The sequence below is a fragment of the Macaca mulatta genome, chromosome 12 (assembly GCF_049350105.2).
Source record: "Macaca mulatta isolate MMU2019108-1 chromosome 12, T2T-MMU8v2.0, whole genome shotgun sequence".
Classification (NCBI taxonomy): Eukaryota; Metazoa; Chordata; class Mammalia; order Primates; family Cercopithecidae; genus Macaca; species Macaca mulatta.
The window spans coordinates 146,022,217-146,034,622 of NC_133417.1; the positions used below are offsets into that span (position 1 = coordinate 146,022,217).

The window sequence follows — 12,406 nt, forward strand, 5'->3', positions numbered from 1 at the left end:
TGGGAGGCAGAGGTTGCACACTGAGCCGAGATCAAGCCACTGCACTCCAGCCTGGTGACAGAGCAAGACTTCGTCAAAGAAAAAAAAAAAGAAAGAAAGAAAGAAAAAGAAAAGAAAGAAATTATGGGCTAAGGAGAATTTGACATCAGAGTCAAATTAACTTCATTAATAAGGTGGGATTACAATCGCCCAAGGCAGCCAGGATAGCAGGGCTGGGAGGACCAGACATCTTGCATCTTGCGGGGAATATGAGGTATCTCAGGGTGGAGAATATGAGCCATCTCATAGTTGGGGGACTTGCCATCTGGGGAGGGGTATGGCCATCTCAGCCTGCTCCAAGTCACTCCTCTAAGCAGCCCCAACCAGGTAGCCAGGAGCCCCCCTGCAGCCATGGATGCACGTCCTCTCTGCATCCATCTGCCTGCCTGCCTGTCTGTCTGTACTACTCCCTCCCCAGGATGCCCAGGCAGCCAAGGCCTTTGAGAGGAAAAAGAGTGGTCCCTGGTGAGGGGAGACCTCGGTGGAGGAGCCCAGGGTGGGCTGGGAAGGGAGTGGGACCTTCCCTCATGGCACAAGCCACCTCTTGCCCTGTAGCTTCCCAGGCAGCCAAGTTCTTTCACATCTGTGTTCTCGAGTACCCTTCAACATTCCTATCAGGTGTGGAGCATTACAACGGATTCCATTTACATGTGAGCAAACCAAGGCTCACAGGCACTCTGGGGCTGCGCTGGTGCCTCCCGCCATCAGGAGCCAGCCAGGCCTGGGCCGAGCAGTGCCAGTCTCCACCTCCCCCAAGGGAGGGGCTGCATCTTCAGGCCCAGTGTGGAGGCAGACAGGCCTGTGCCTGAGAGACCAGGGAGTGCATCAGGGAACCAGAAGCACCCCAGGGAGGGCTGCCCTGAGCAGGGCCCAGGGGCCAGGGATGGCGCCTCGCAAGCCTTTCCTGGGGCTGCAGAGACAGCCAGGTAGGTGGGATGTGTTGACAGAGAGCACCTGCTCTGCAGCAGGCTGGGGGAGGGATCCAGGTGGTCTTGGGTCCATCTGGGGCTGCCTGATGGGAAGGTGGGGACCCCCAACCAGAGCAGGCTCAGATGGCACTGGGCTCAGCCTGCACGGCCCCCAAGGCACCCCCAGCTGACCCCGGGGAGTCCAGGAGGCCAGAGCCAAGAGCTGGGCAGCAGGGGTTTCCCCTCCAGGGCGCACTGGGGGGCAGCAGGCCCAGGTGCCAGCTAAGGACAGGGTGGAAAAACAGCTTCAGGTTGACCCCAGGGAGAGTGGAGGGCCAGCTGAGGCCAGCTTCCCACTGACCACTACATGAGGCCAGAGGGCCCTTCTCAGGTCCCTGCCTCTGCCTGCAAAGGTGAGAGCCAGCCCCAGAGGCTCCAACACCACACACGGCCTTTGACCCACACGCACCTGAGATGGCCTGGACGGCCACACGGAGGAAGCCCTTCACCTCGCCCTTCTCGCTGACGATGGCCACACGGTGCACCAGGGGAACGGGGTACAGCAGGTTGCTCAGGTACACGAAGGCCCTGGGGGGAAGTAGAGGCTGTGGTCATGGGCCACCCCTCCACACGTGTTCTGACGGCAGCGGTGGCAGCATGGCCTGGCTCACGACACAACACGGAGCTGCAAAGCAGAGGGAAGCCGCCGGACAGGACAGCCAGGGCCAGGACAGCAAGAGCGGGCGGGGACAGGCAGGGTGGGCACTCGGAGGAGACAGGAGGTGAAGGGACAGAGAGGAGGACGAGGAATGAGCCGCGGCGAGCAGAGGCACAGCCCAGTTGGGCCCGGACCTGGCTGCCTGAGAAGGGAGCACCCGAGGAGGGCGGTTTCAGCCTGCTTCAAGGAGGACGGGGGCCAGACCAGGACCCAGACCACGCTGTGCTGCCCACCCTTTCACACTGGCACTGATGGCCAGCATTGCTCTGCCTCCTGCCCACTTCCCAGGGGTCCCTGGCACTCACGGACCCCACAGAACCCCTTGCCTGAACAGAAACTCAGCAGGTGGGAGCTCCGAGGTGAGTTGGCCAAGATGAGGCACCCCTAGTCTAGGGCCCAGGGAAGTGCTGAATGGAGCCCTGAGGACACCCCCAGGGCCATGGTGCAACCCAGAGCACCAAGACCCCTCCTTTCCCAGGACCAGCCTAGGCAGAGACCACGAGCAACTACGGTCGCCAGACAGCTGCTGTGTTCCCTGTGCTGACCAATATGTGGGCAGCTGGGAAGACAGAGAGGACCCTGGAAGACCCATGCCACCCAGCCATGGGGAAGGATACCCTGCTTCCTGCTCTAGGCAGGTGTGGCTCTGAGCACCGTGACCTCCGGCATGGGAAAGGGCCGTGCCTGGGGCCCTCAATTCCAGAGCAGATACTGATGAGGGGTTGAGTGAGACTCAGCGGGCTGTGAATGTCCAATACCTCTCTCAGGTGGGCTCCTGACCTTGCTCCCTCCACCCCCTAACCCCCCCCCGACTTCCCTGCAGCAGCAAGTCGAAACCAGCAGCACCGTGGCCTCTCCTACTCATCAAATCCATCAGTTCCACCTCAAAAGTCTTCAAGAAGCCCCCCTCAACTGTTCCATCACCACCAGCCACCCTGCCATGGCTCCACAGCAGCCAGAAAGGTCTCAAGGCACCAGTCAGACATCCTCCCATGCCTTTGGTGACACCCAAGCTCCTTGCAGGGGCATCCATGCCCCACGTGGCCCTGGGGGTCCAGGCCCTGCCTCCCCATCACAGTCAAGCTCGGCCTTGTGGCCCATGGGTCCATGGATCCCCCGGGTATTCCTGCTCCCAATGCAGAAGCCCCACCCTCCATCTCATCGGCTGCCTCAACCCTCCTCAGAGGCCCCAGCATCCCAGCAACTGTCAGGACCTTCCCCTTGGCCGTCTCGTTCATTCTGACTTTACACATCCCCATGGAACCTCCCTTGCTTTCTGAGTGGCTCTGCTAAACTGAGACCTGACCACTGCCCCCACTGCAAAATGGCCCAGGCAAGGCTTGTAGTAGGAAAAGGGTCTCGCTGCCCTCCAGGGGCCTGAAAGTCTCCTCAGTCCTCCCTCCTGGGGTAAAGGAAGCCCCTGGTGGCTTCTTGGGCCCTCTCCCCAAAACAACACGCCCTCTGAAGATGCCCCCCAAGAAGCGAGTGCTCCACACCCACGGAGCCCATCAGGGAGGGACCTGTTACCCACAGGGCTGCAGGTGGCTCTGCCTGACTTAAGTGCTGGGGCTGGGGTTCCACTGCCCTGGGCCACCCACCCGGGTTATGTCCAGAAGCGCCCATGGAAACTCAGCCTGGCCCTAGTCATGAGAGGACGTTGAGGCCCACAGGGTGGGGGCCCCTCCCCACAGTCCTGCTGGATGCCCTACAGGCAGGGAGTCACCAGTACCCCCTTGGGAGGGGGACGGCAATGCCTTCCCTCCCCAGGGCACCCCGGGCTCCCGGACGAGGGTCTCTGCTTGACAGTGGGGGTGGGAAAAGGGGCTGCTACAAACTGAGCAAAGCTAAGATGTCCAGGAGTGGGGCTGGCGAGAGCCAGGACTTGGGCCACCAGACAGCACGGGCTCTTCCCAGTGGCTGTTGCACCATACTGGGCGAGACGTAAGGAGACCAGGCGGGACGGCCTACGCTGCCAGGCTCTGAGCCAGCCCCTGCCCTCCAGTCCCTACCCACCCCACCCTTTCCCAGAGCCAGTGCCCACTGCAAAAATCCCAGGGTTGGAGGGCAGAAGGGCACTGAGGATGAAGAGACTGCCCCACCCCCACCCTACTCTGCAGGGAGCCCATAGGGCAGCCCTCAGAGAGTGGGCGGGACCCGGGACCACTCCCACTGTGGGCCAGGTGAGGACACTCAGGCACTGAATCCACTGGCACAGCCTCACAGGAAGGAGAGGCTATAGCTGTCCAGGGCCACCCAGACAGGGTCAGACACTACCTCTCCTACCCCAAAGACCCCTCACCAGAGCTGCCTTCCCAGAAGCTTAGGGCAATTCCGCAGGGGCTGCTGGCAGTGAGCAGAGCCCTGGGCTCTGGGGCCATCCACATGTGCCACTCACGGTACCACAAAGGTGACCCACAAACCTCTGAGCTCCCCAGGACCCCACCCAGAGGGAGGAGCCTTCTGCACCTGAGTGAGGGAAGGGGCCACACCCTCCCCACTCTTAGCTCTCAGGGTCTCACCTGACCCCCTCCTCACCCTCCTCCACTGCCCTGAAAGGCCAGGTCCAAAGGGGTCTGAGGCCGTGCACAGACAGGTAAACTGAGGCAGGGGCCAGGCCCGTCCCAAGTCACATGGTGAGACTGCAGCAGGCAGGCCCCTTCCTGGCTGTCTCCACAGGGCCTCCCTGCTGAACAAATGCGTGTGGAACTGACTCTGAGGGGACGCCTTCTGCCATGTTGCCATCCGTGGGCTCAGGCACCAGCAGCACAGCACAGACGCGAGTGCCTCACAAATCAGACAGGGGCTGGGCTCGAGGAGGCCCAAGTCCCTCACAGCCCCAGGCTCAGATCATCCCATTATGAAGCATCATGGCAGAAATCACAGCAGCCGGCATCTGTAGAGGTTCCCGAGGGGCCAAGCACCGTGGTGAGCACACAGGGCCTTTTGTTCTTCTGTCTCCTGGGAGGCAGCGCACCCCCATCTCCTCGCCAGGGCACGTCCTAATAAACAGCCATCTCAACTCAACCAGCGGCACCCTTCTTTCTTGGAGATGCACAGAATCCACCCAGGGCCTCAGCACACTAGAACGATGAAATGTGGTACTTATACCCCATCACACAGAGGAAGGAAGAGCCTGAGGCACAGAGATTAAGGAAGTGGCCAGGGCCTGGCAGCGAGGGCCTGCGCGGGACTCCTCTCCAGCTCAACTGTGTGAACACCAAGCTCCACCGCCTACTTCTAGGGCCAGGGTTGGCTTCCATGGGCGCTTCCCCACCCACTCTGAGTGGGCAATTCACCTGGGCACCTGCCTAGTTCCACAGCTGATTAATTCAGCAGATTGACTGTTTCATGCTTTTTCAGATTGTCCTCATGCTGGGAGCTGGGGGGACCCAGACATTGCAGCACCACAGACTGCTGCTGCTTTCAAACAGATGGGCAAGATGCAGCCCAGATTGTGCCCCAAAGGTGGGGACTGCTGAGGGTGGGGCCTTGAGGGACATCCAGGTGGAGGTTATACAATGAAAAGGACTCCTGGGGTCTGACACCAAATGACCCCCGATCTCTACTGCACCCTGTGAGCATCCTCATGGCACTGACCCAGGCCCCAGGCCACCAGTGAGACATGTGGATCTGGCTGTGGCTCTAGTGTCGGGTGTTCTCCTCTCCCCACTGCCCGTCCCAGTCTGCCTGGCTTGGTGATAGACTTGTTCAGCCAGAAGGGACCTCTGGGACCCGGAATCCACTGCCCCAGTGGCAGCACCAGCCTCAAGAGAGCTGTGAGCTGGGCCTGGAAGGTGCCCCCCCACTCTGTGAAGAGACCATGCCAACCAATGCACCCGAAGTGTGAGGCGATGGGGCAGAGCGCTGGTGCCTGGCATCTTGGAGCCTGGCGTCTCTGCCCAGTGGAGACACCCTCCCAGGCAACAGGCCTGGGCAGGCCATGCCCCCCACCTGCCCTTCAGGTGCCAGAAATAACCTGACATGTTGGGAGCCAGAACATAGCCCAGGCCTGTCCCTACCTGCCGCAGACACACCCAACGCACAGAGAGTGGCTCTCGGGATCTCAGGCCGAGAAACGCCATCCACAGCCATGCTGCAAATACCAAGAGAGAGGGGCCCCAGCCCACCAAAAGCACCATGTGGGACTCAAGGGAGTGGCGTGGTTTTGCCAGCCCAGGGGGCAGGCACAGAGCTGACCCTGAGTGAAGCCCTCGAGCCGCAGCAACGTTTATCGACCCAGCCCTAGACACCTGCGCTCCCTTCCCAGCCCTGCTCCCCTCCCAGGGACCCTCATCCCAGGCAGTCAGCCTCTCGCCCTGCTCTCTCTGCAGCTCCTGTGCCCACCCACCCTTCCCATGTTTCCTACCTGTGCCAGGGGAAATCAGAGCCCCAGGCCCACTCCTGTTGGAATATGGGCAGTGGTCACCAACCCAACTGCCTCCCCAGGTCACCTGGTGCCCCAGACTGCCAGAGGCAGAGGCCCCTGGGGGCCAACCCTGGCCTTGGGTGAGGAGCCCCAGTGTGGAACACAGGAGGCCAGTGCCAGATGGGCCTTCCGCAGAGGCCAGGGTACCTTGAAGCAGACTGAAACCCAGCCCGAAAGAGGCGGCAGCAGAGGCAGACAGAGCGAGGGCTGAGTGTGGCGGGAGGGAGGGAGGAGGCAGGCGCTAACCACAGATTGGTGAGGTGCAAAGACGCATGCTGGGACCCAGGGAAGCCTTTCCAGAGGGGACAAGAGTGGGTGCCCCTATTTCGCTGAAGCTTTGGAGAGAGAGCCAGCAGCTACCAGAAGGTTAAAGGAAAATCAACGAGGGGCCTTCCCAGGGCTGGGCCTGCACAGCTGCTGCGTGGGAGAAGCCAATTCTTGCCAAACCAAAAAGATTAAGATGATTCCAAACGAAGCCCTTCACGGACCACCCCGCAATATGGGGGCCAGGTCTCTCTTTGATGACTTTTGTTTGGTTTGGTAGTTTTGTAAAATCTCAAATCCACAAAAGGGGAAAAAAATGTTGGAAGGACCCAGCTCTTTCTGGCTGAGACTGCGAGAGCCCCACCCCACTTCTCCTGATGTCCTCGTCCCCCTGTGCGTCCTGATCCCTCACCTGCCTGACACCCGGAGCCACTCCTGGGGCCCAGCAGGTGCAGGGGCCTGGCCCTACAGCCTGGGGCTTTCTGAGAGAGGCCTGCATGGAACTGGCCTTGGGGTCCACTGCTCCCTCTTGGGCGCTGTAGAGTGGGAAGTACAGGCCCACAGCATCTCGGAGGGAGGGTGCCACAAGTTTTTATCTGGTGGGCCAGCTTATCTCACCTTACAGCCTAGTAACACTCAGGGAAAATTAATCGAATAAATCCATGGCATGGGCCCATGGGGACCTGCTGTCTTCCAAGAGGGAGGGCGAGGCTTTCCTTCCACCGTCTCCACCCAAGGACAGAGTAAAGCTCGTGCAAATTCTGTGATCTGGGGCCACCCTCAGCCTTCAGCTGTCAGCACGGCTGCTCCAAGCTCAAGACTTCTGAAAACTTCCACTGGCCTAGCCCAGGGAAGCAATCTTAATCTCCAAAAAAGGTTGTTATTAAGAATTATCTTATGACATTCATATATGAAAAACATATAAATTCAGCTGTTTCCTGAGCTGACTTTCGGACTACTCCAGCCAGGTTTCTAGATCTTTCCTTCACCTGACTTCCCTTCCATGATAACAGGAAGACAGTTGGATTTGCCAAATCTGCCAGAAGAGCAGGATGCCTGCTCCCTGGGTCTGGGCTTCCCCAGCCTCCATTCTGTCTCCCAACCGTGGTCTCTCATCGATTTGGGCAACGTGGTAACTAGCTTCTCTCTGCAAAGGGCACGTTCCATGAGGGCACTGGGTCACATGTCCCCATCTCTGGCCATGACAACTGAGGAGGTCAGGAGGGATGCGGTCGTCCTCACCTTTAGACAGGCATGGTTTGCCCAGGCCCCACCGCTTCAGAGGGAGATGGGAGGGTGAGCAGTTGCCTCCCACTCCTAAAAGGAAGGCCTTTCCTGGCGTCAGGATGGCTGCCTCTGGGTTCAGCTCCTTTCCCCACAGACAGTGGAGAGCACTGAGAGCAGCTGGGAGCCTCTCTCTCTTCTGCATGACAGCTGAGCTGGGGTGAGGCTGCCTGCGCTAGGACAGTGTTGAATCCCAGGAGAATGACAGAACGGGCATCCAGCTTGGGGGTGGCTGGCCCTCACCTACCAAATGTCCCTCGGGCCCTGCACTGGGACTTTCAGGGAGGAACTCGGCCATTGGGTGCCTGAGCCACCCTGGGGTTCCTACGGCCTCTCTGCAGAAATAGTCCCACCTGCCTGGGGCCACAGCTGCAAGCTCCGGGGTGCACTACTTCTTCTGTACCTGGAACCCGGACTCTTCCCTGCTGGCCCAAAGCAACCGTCTCCAGGATGGGTGAGCAGCCCCACTGCAAGGATGCAGGGCCCGGGGGCCCTTGGGTGCTCTCCTCAGGAGGTCAGCCCCTCCACCTGCCTCGCCTGCCCTGGGAGGGCCCGGGCCAGGCCCCAGCGGTCCATCTGTGCCCGCAGCAGTGCTCCTGTGCAAAAGAGCTGGGTCCTCCCCAGCATGCTCTCCTCGACCTCACCAACCTTCCTACTAAACTGAACAGGGGGGGCCGGTCGTAAAACGGGTCCCGGCCGTCGCACAGCTCGTGCTCCGGAAAGACGTCGTCCTCCAGGTCCTCCTCCTCCTCCTCCTCCTCCTCCTCCTCCTCCTCCTCCTCCTCCTCCCCCACGCTCTGCTCCTCGGCAGGCTCGGTGGCGTCGGAGTCGGGGCTCGAGAAGGTGGGGGAGGGGGTGAGAGCAGCCATGCGCTCGCTCATGCATGTGTTCAGAAGAGGGTAGCTGTTGCAGCCAGAGATGGCTGAACTGAGGTTAGTGCGACAAGACAGAGAGAAGTTAACACCAGCGACTCGCAGGGACGAACAGGGGCTGGGGCCGGGGCTGGGGGGAACTTCTGTTTAAAACCAAAACCAAACACACAGACCATCGAGAATGCTGCTTTAAAAGACAAGAGAACCAAAACTGTGCCCCCAGTCTTGGAAAGAAATCACATGTATGGCCAGCAGGAAGGTTCCGGAAAGTTCCGGAGGACACCTGCAGGTGGGACTGAGAACAGGGGTCTCGGCTGGGAGTGGCTGAGGCCATATGAGGACCTCGAGAGTTTGGCCACTTTGAGGCCTCAGAATGCCACAGTCCCATGGGGTGAAGGGGGCTGGGTGCAGACCCCAGACTGGGAGACCAGGGAAGGAGGCAGTCGTCTCTAAGGCTTGGGTGACACAGCCCTGCCTCCATGTTCCCACCCTCAGGGCCACCAGGTGACCCGGAGAGTTTGCTTGGGAGCCTCACATATTCACACACAGATAGCATGGGTTCTGGTGGCTACAGCCCTGTAGTGGATTTGGGTGGCAGTGCCAAGACCCCATCCCACGTCCCCTGAAATAATAGGTCCTGTGATGTGTGGAGAGGAATGGCTGGGAGGAACCTCAGGCCAGGGAGGACAGGGCTGGAAGTCTGGGGCTGGAAAAGCACCTGTCAGGGCTGCTCCTTGTGTCAGGCCAGGGCCCACTCCTACCCCCACTGCCATCTCTCTCTCTCAGTCTCTCATTCTCTCTCTCTCTCAGTCTCTCTCTCTCTCTGCCAAGGAAGGGAGGAGGTGCCCACCTGCCCACCAGCCGGAACCAGGGGAAGCGGTCATAGAAGGGGTCTCCGCCGGTCACCACGTTGTCACAGTCCTCGATGACACTGGAGGGCACCTCTGCAGCGCGGTCGTACATCTCCCGCATCAGGTCCAGGCGCTGCCTGCAGGGACGGCAGGGGTCAATGTGGACCCAGGCCCAGCACTCAGTAGCTGGCACTACACACCCTTATCTCCTGGGGACAATGAACTCAGCCCAGCTCCAGCCACAACATCCAGCTCAGGGTCATCAAGGTTCAGGGGGCTTGCTAGACAGACCCCTCTGTGACCCTTGGAGCTGGTCAGCCATAGGTAACACACTCAGCTAAGCATGCAAGGTCACCAACAGCTCCTCCCAAACTCCCACCAGGTGGTGGGCCGGGGAACCAGCAGTGGGGGGCTCGAGGTGCTGGCAGCACTGGGCTGCTGGAAAGTTGGCAGAGAGGCAAGAAGAGAACCCAAGTGAAGCTCAGAAAGGGGGATCAGGCCACAGAGGCCCAAGAGCTCAAGGAATAAAGGGCAAACTGGAGGTAGGGACACAGAAGACAGAGAAAATAGCCTAAAAATTATTATTATTGTGGGAGCACTCCCCTCAAATGTTGTGGAAGGAAAGAAAAGCAATCATTGTGCCCCTAGGTCTCAGGTATAAGAGAAACCACATCAACAGTGGCTGCCTGTCCTTCCAAAAGCCATGTAACCTGGGAGAACAGGGGAGAAGAATGAGGAGCGTGACTGTGGGAGTGTACGCTGCATATATGTGCACGTCTTCATGAATGCTTATTAGTGTGTGTGTGTTTGCATGAATGTGTATGTGTGCATGAGTACATTAATCATATTTTTATTTTCTGTACTTGTGATGTTTTGATATCTTTGGGGGGCACTGCAGGCTGGGGAGAGCTGCCCAGGTCCTGCTACTTCCTAGAGACAGTCAGCAACTTGCCATCACCCCTGCCTTTCCTACACAAACCAACCAATCCCAAGTCTGTACCCCAGCCACCTCCCTTCTCTAACTTTTTCACATACCAGACCAATATTCCCCCTGGCCTAAATCACCCAGGGTCAGGTACCTGACAACTAGGGACAGCCCTATGCCCCAGAGCTCTGCAGAATTATTCAAACTAGCCAAGCCTAAGCAGTCTCCTTGCCCTGCCTGGCCTTTCCCACAACCCCAGGCTGTCGCCTGGGCCTTCTCCCATTCCTTTCTGCCTCCTGATGGGCCCTGGTGCCTCCCTGTGTAGCCGTGCAGGGCGGGGCATGCCATGCTCTGCTTTCCAGGGGCCTGTGAGTGACATTCAACTCCTCCACTGTTGGTGCTGACCTCACAGGGTGACTCAGTCACCCCCATAACTTAAGGCCTGGCTGGGCGCAGTGGCTCACACCTATAATGCTAGTACTTTTGGAGGTCAAGGTGCAAGGATTGGTTGAGGCCAGGAGTTAGAGGTCAGCCTGCGCAACAGAGCGAGACCTCATTTCTACTACAAAAAAAAATCAAAAATTAGCTGGGTGCCATGGTGCACTCCACACCTGTGGTCCCAGCTACTTGGGAGGCTGAGGTGGAACAATGACTTGTGCCCAGGAGTTCGAGCTGCAGCGAGCTGTGATCACACCACTGCACTCCAGCCTGAGCAATAGAGCAAGGCCTTGTCACTTAAAGAAAAAAAAAATTAAGGCTCAAGACAAACCAGAGTGAGCATGTGGGGACAGCAGAGGCCGAGCTTTAGGAAGGACACGAGCTCACATTGGGCACAAAGGGGCACAGCCCAGGCTTCCTCCTCGCCACCCCCACCTTAGCTCCTCCTCCACCTTCCACTGGGCTCAGCTAAGGCATCCACCTCCTGGCAGCTTCCTGAATGGAGGAGCAAGGGGACATTCCTTCCGCCCCCCACCACCTCTCCCAGCCCCTCTGGGGAGCCACCCTTCAGGCCCTGCTGTACCCGCTCTGGGTGCTCCGCCGGCCTGTTCTGTCGGTGCCACAGCCTGCCCTCCCCTCCACTGCACCATCCTGACCCCTGTGGGCCTAGGGAGCATTCCCCTTATCTGTCCTTTCCTCCGAAAGAAAACGCCCAACTCTATGTTTATGTACGATTGCTGCATTGGTAGTAAGAGAATGAGGATTCTACAAGGCTGGACTCTATCCACATTTTTCTTCTGATTTTAAAAGAATTGGAACAGGAGGAAAAGCGGTGTCTGCAGGTACCCGCCGCGAAGCCTGTGCCCACCACCGCTCCTGTGGCCTCGCCCAGGAGGACCCTCCCACCGTCCACCCAGCAGCCCTCCAGCCACACCTGAGCTTCTCCAGCGTCCAGTAGTGGGTGGCCCCGTTCTTCTGGTCCTGGACCTCCACGGCCACAATAGTGCGTGGGAAGGGCCGCGTCTCTCGGTCTTTGGCGGCCTCTGGGGGCAGCAGGTCGGGTGGCAGAGGGGAGTAGAGTGTGTCCGTCAGGAGGACAAACTGGAATTGTACCTGTGATGGGGGAAGATGACCACTCATCAGCTCCTTGGGGCACAGGGTGCCAGGTCCCCAGAAAGGTTTCCTTCCCACCTTCTGGAGATTTCAGCTGCCTGCCCCACAGTGGTTCACTGGAACCTTCCAGACAGCCGCCAGAGGGGACCACCTGCTTTCTGCCTGTCCACCCGGCCTCCGTCTCCCGTGAGCAGGGCAGCCAATTCCCACCTGGCCAGTCCTGGGCTCCCTCACCGCCCACCCTTCTGGGGGGCCCAGGTCAGGCAGGGCTGCTACGCCACCCCCAGGGCTGGCAGACAGCCAAGCGCTGAGTCCCAAGCAGCCGTCCCCGTCATGAGTGAGGTGACGCACTCTCTCCAACAGGAAACGGTGCAGCCAGTGGGCAGCCCACCTTCTTTTTCAGCTCCACGCTGATGGCATTGGCCTCCTTGAGGAAGATGGCGTTGCCCCACAGCAGGTCCCGCAGAGACGTAAACTGGTACCACTTCCACTTCCGGAAGGCCCAGAGTGCCAGCTCACACTCCCGCTCCGTCCACTGGACTGTGGGGAGAGGTCACAGGTGGTCATC

General features: G+C 59.4%; 1 protein-coding gene across 15 annotated transcripts in view; it reads right to left on the reverse strand.

The window, feature by feature from the left end:
• The window catches only part of KIF1A (kinesin family member 1A), a 115,522-nt gene that overhangs the window by 38,183 nt on the left and 64,933 nt on the right, over positions 1-12,406 (reverse strand). For 10 of the 15 annotated variants that reach the window (XM_028831340.2, XM_028831339.2, XM_077958098.1 and 7 more), the window contains 4 exons: positions 12,230-12,378; positions 11,660-11,838; positions 9,362-9,499; positions 1,417-1,535 (listed from right to left, as the gene is read on the reverse strand). In XM_028831340.2, coding sequence (XP_028687173.1) covers positions 1,417-1,535; positions 9,362-9,499; positions 11,660-11,838; positions 12,230-12,378 — 585 coding nt within the window. Of the gene's footprint in view, positions 1-1,416; positions 1,536-8,287; positions 8,567-9,361; positions 9,500-11,659; positions 11,839-12,229; positions 12,379-12,406 lie in introns of all 15 variants that reach the window. The other 5 variants (XM_077958092.1, XM_077958091.1, XM_028831343.2 and 2 more) reach the window with 1 other exon arrangement.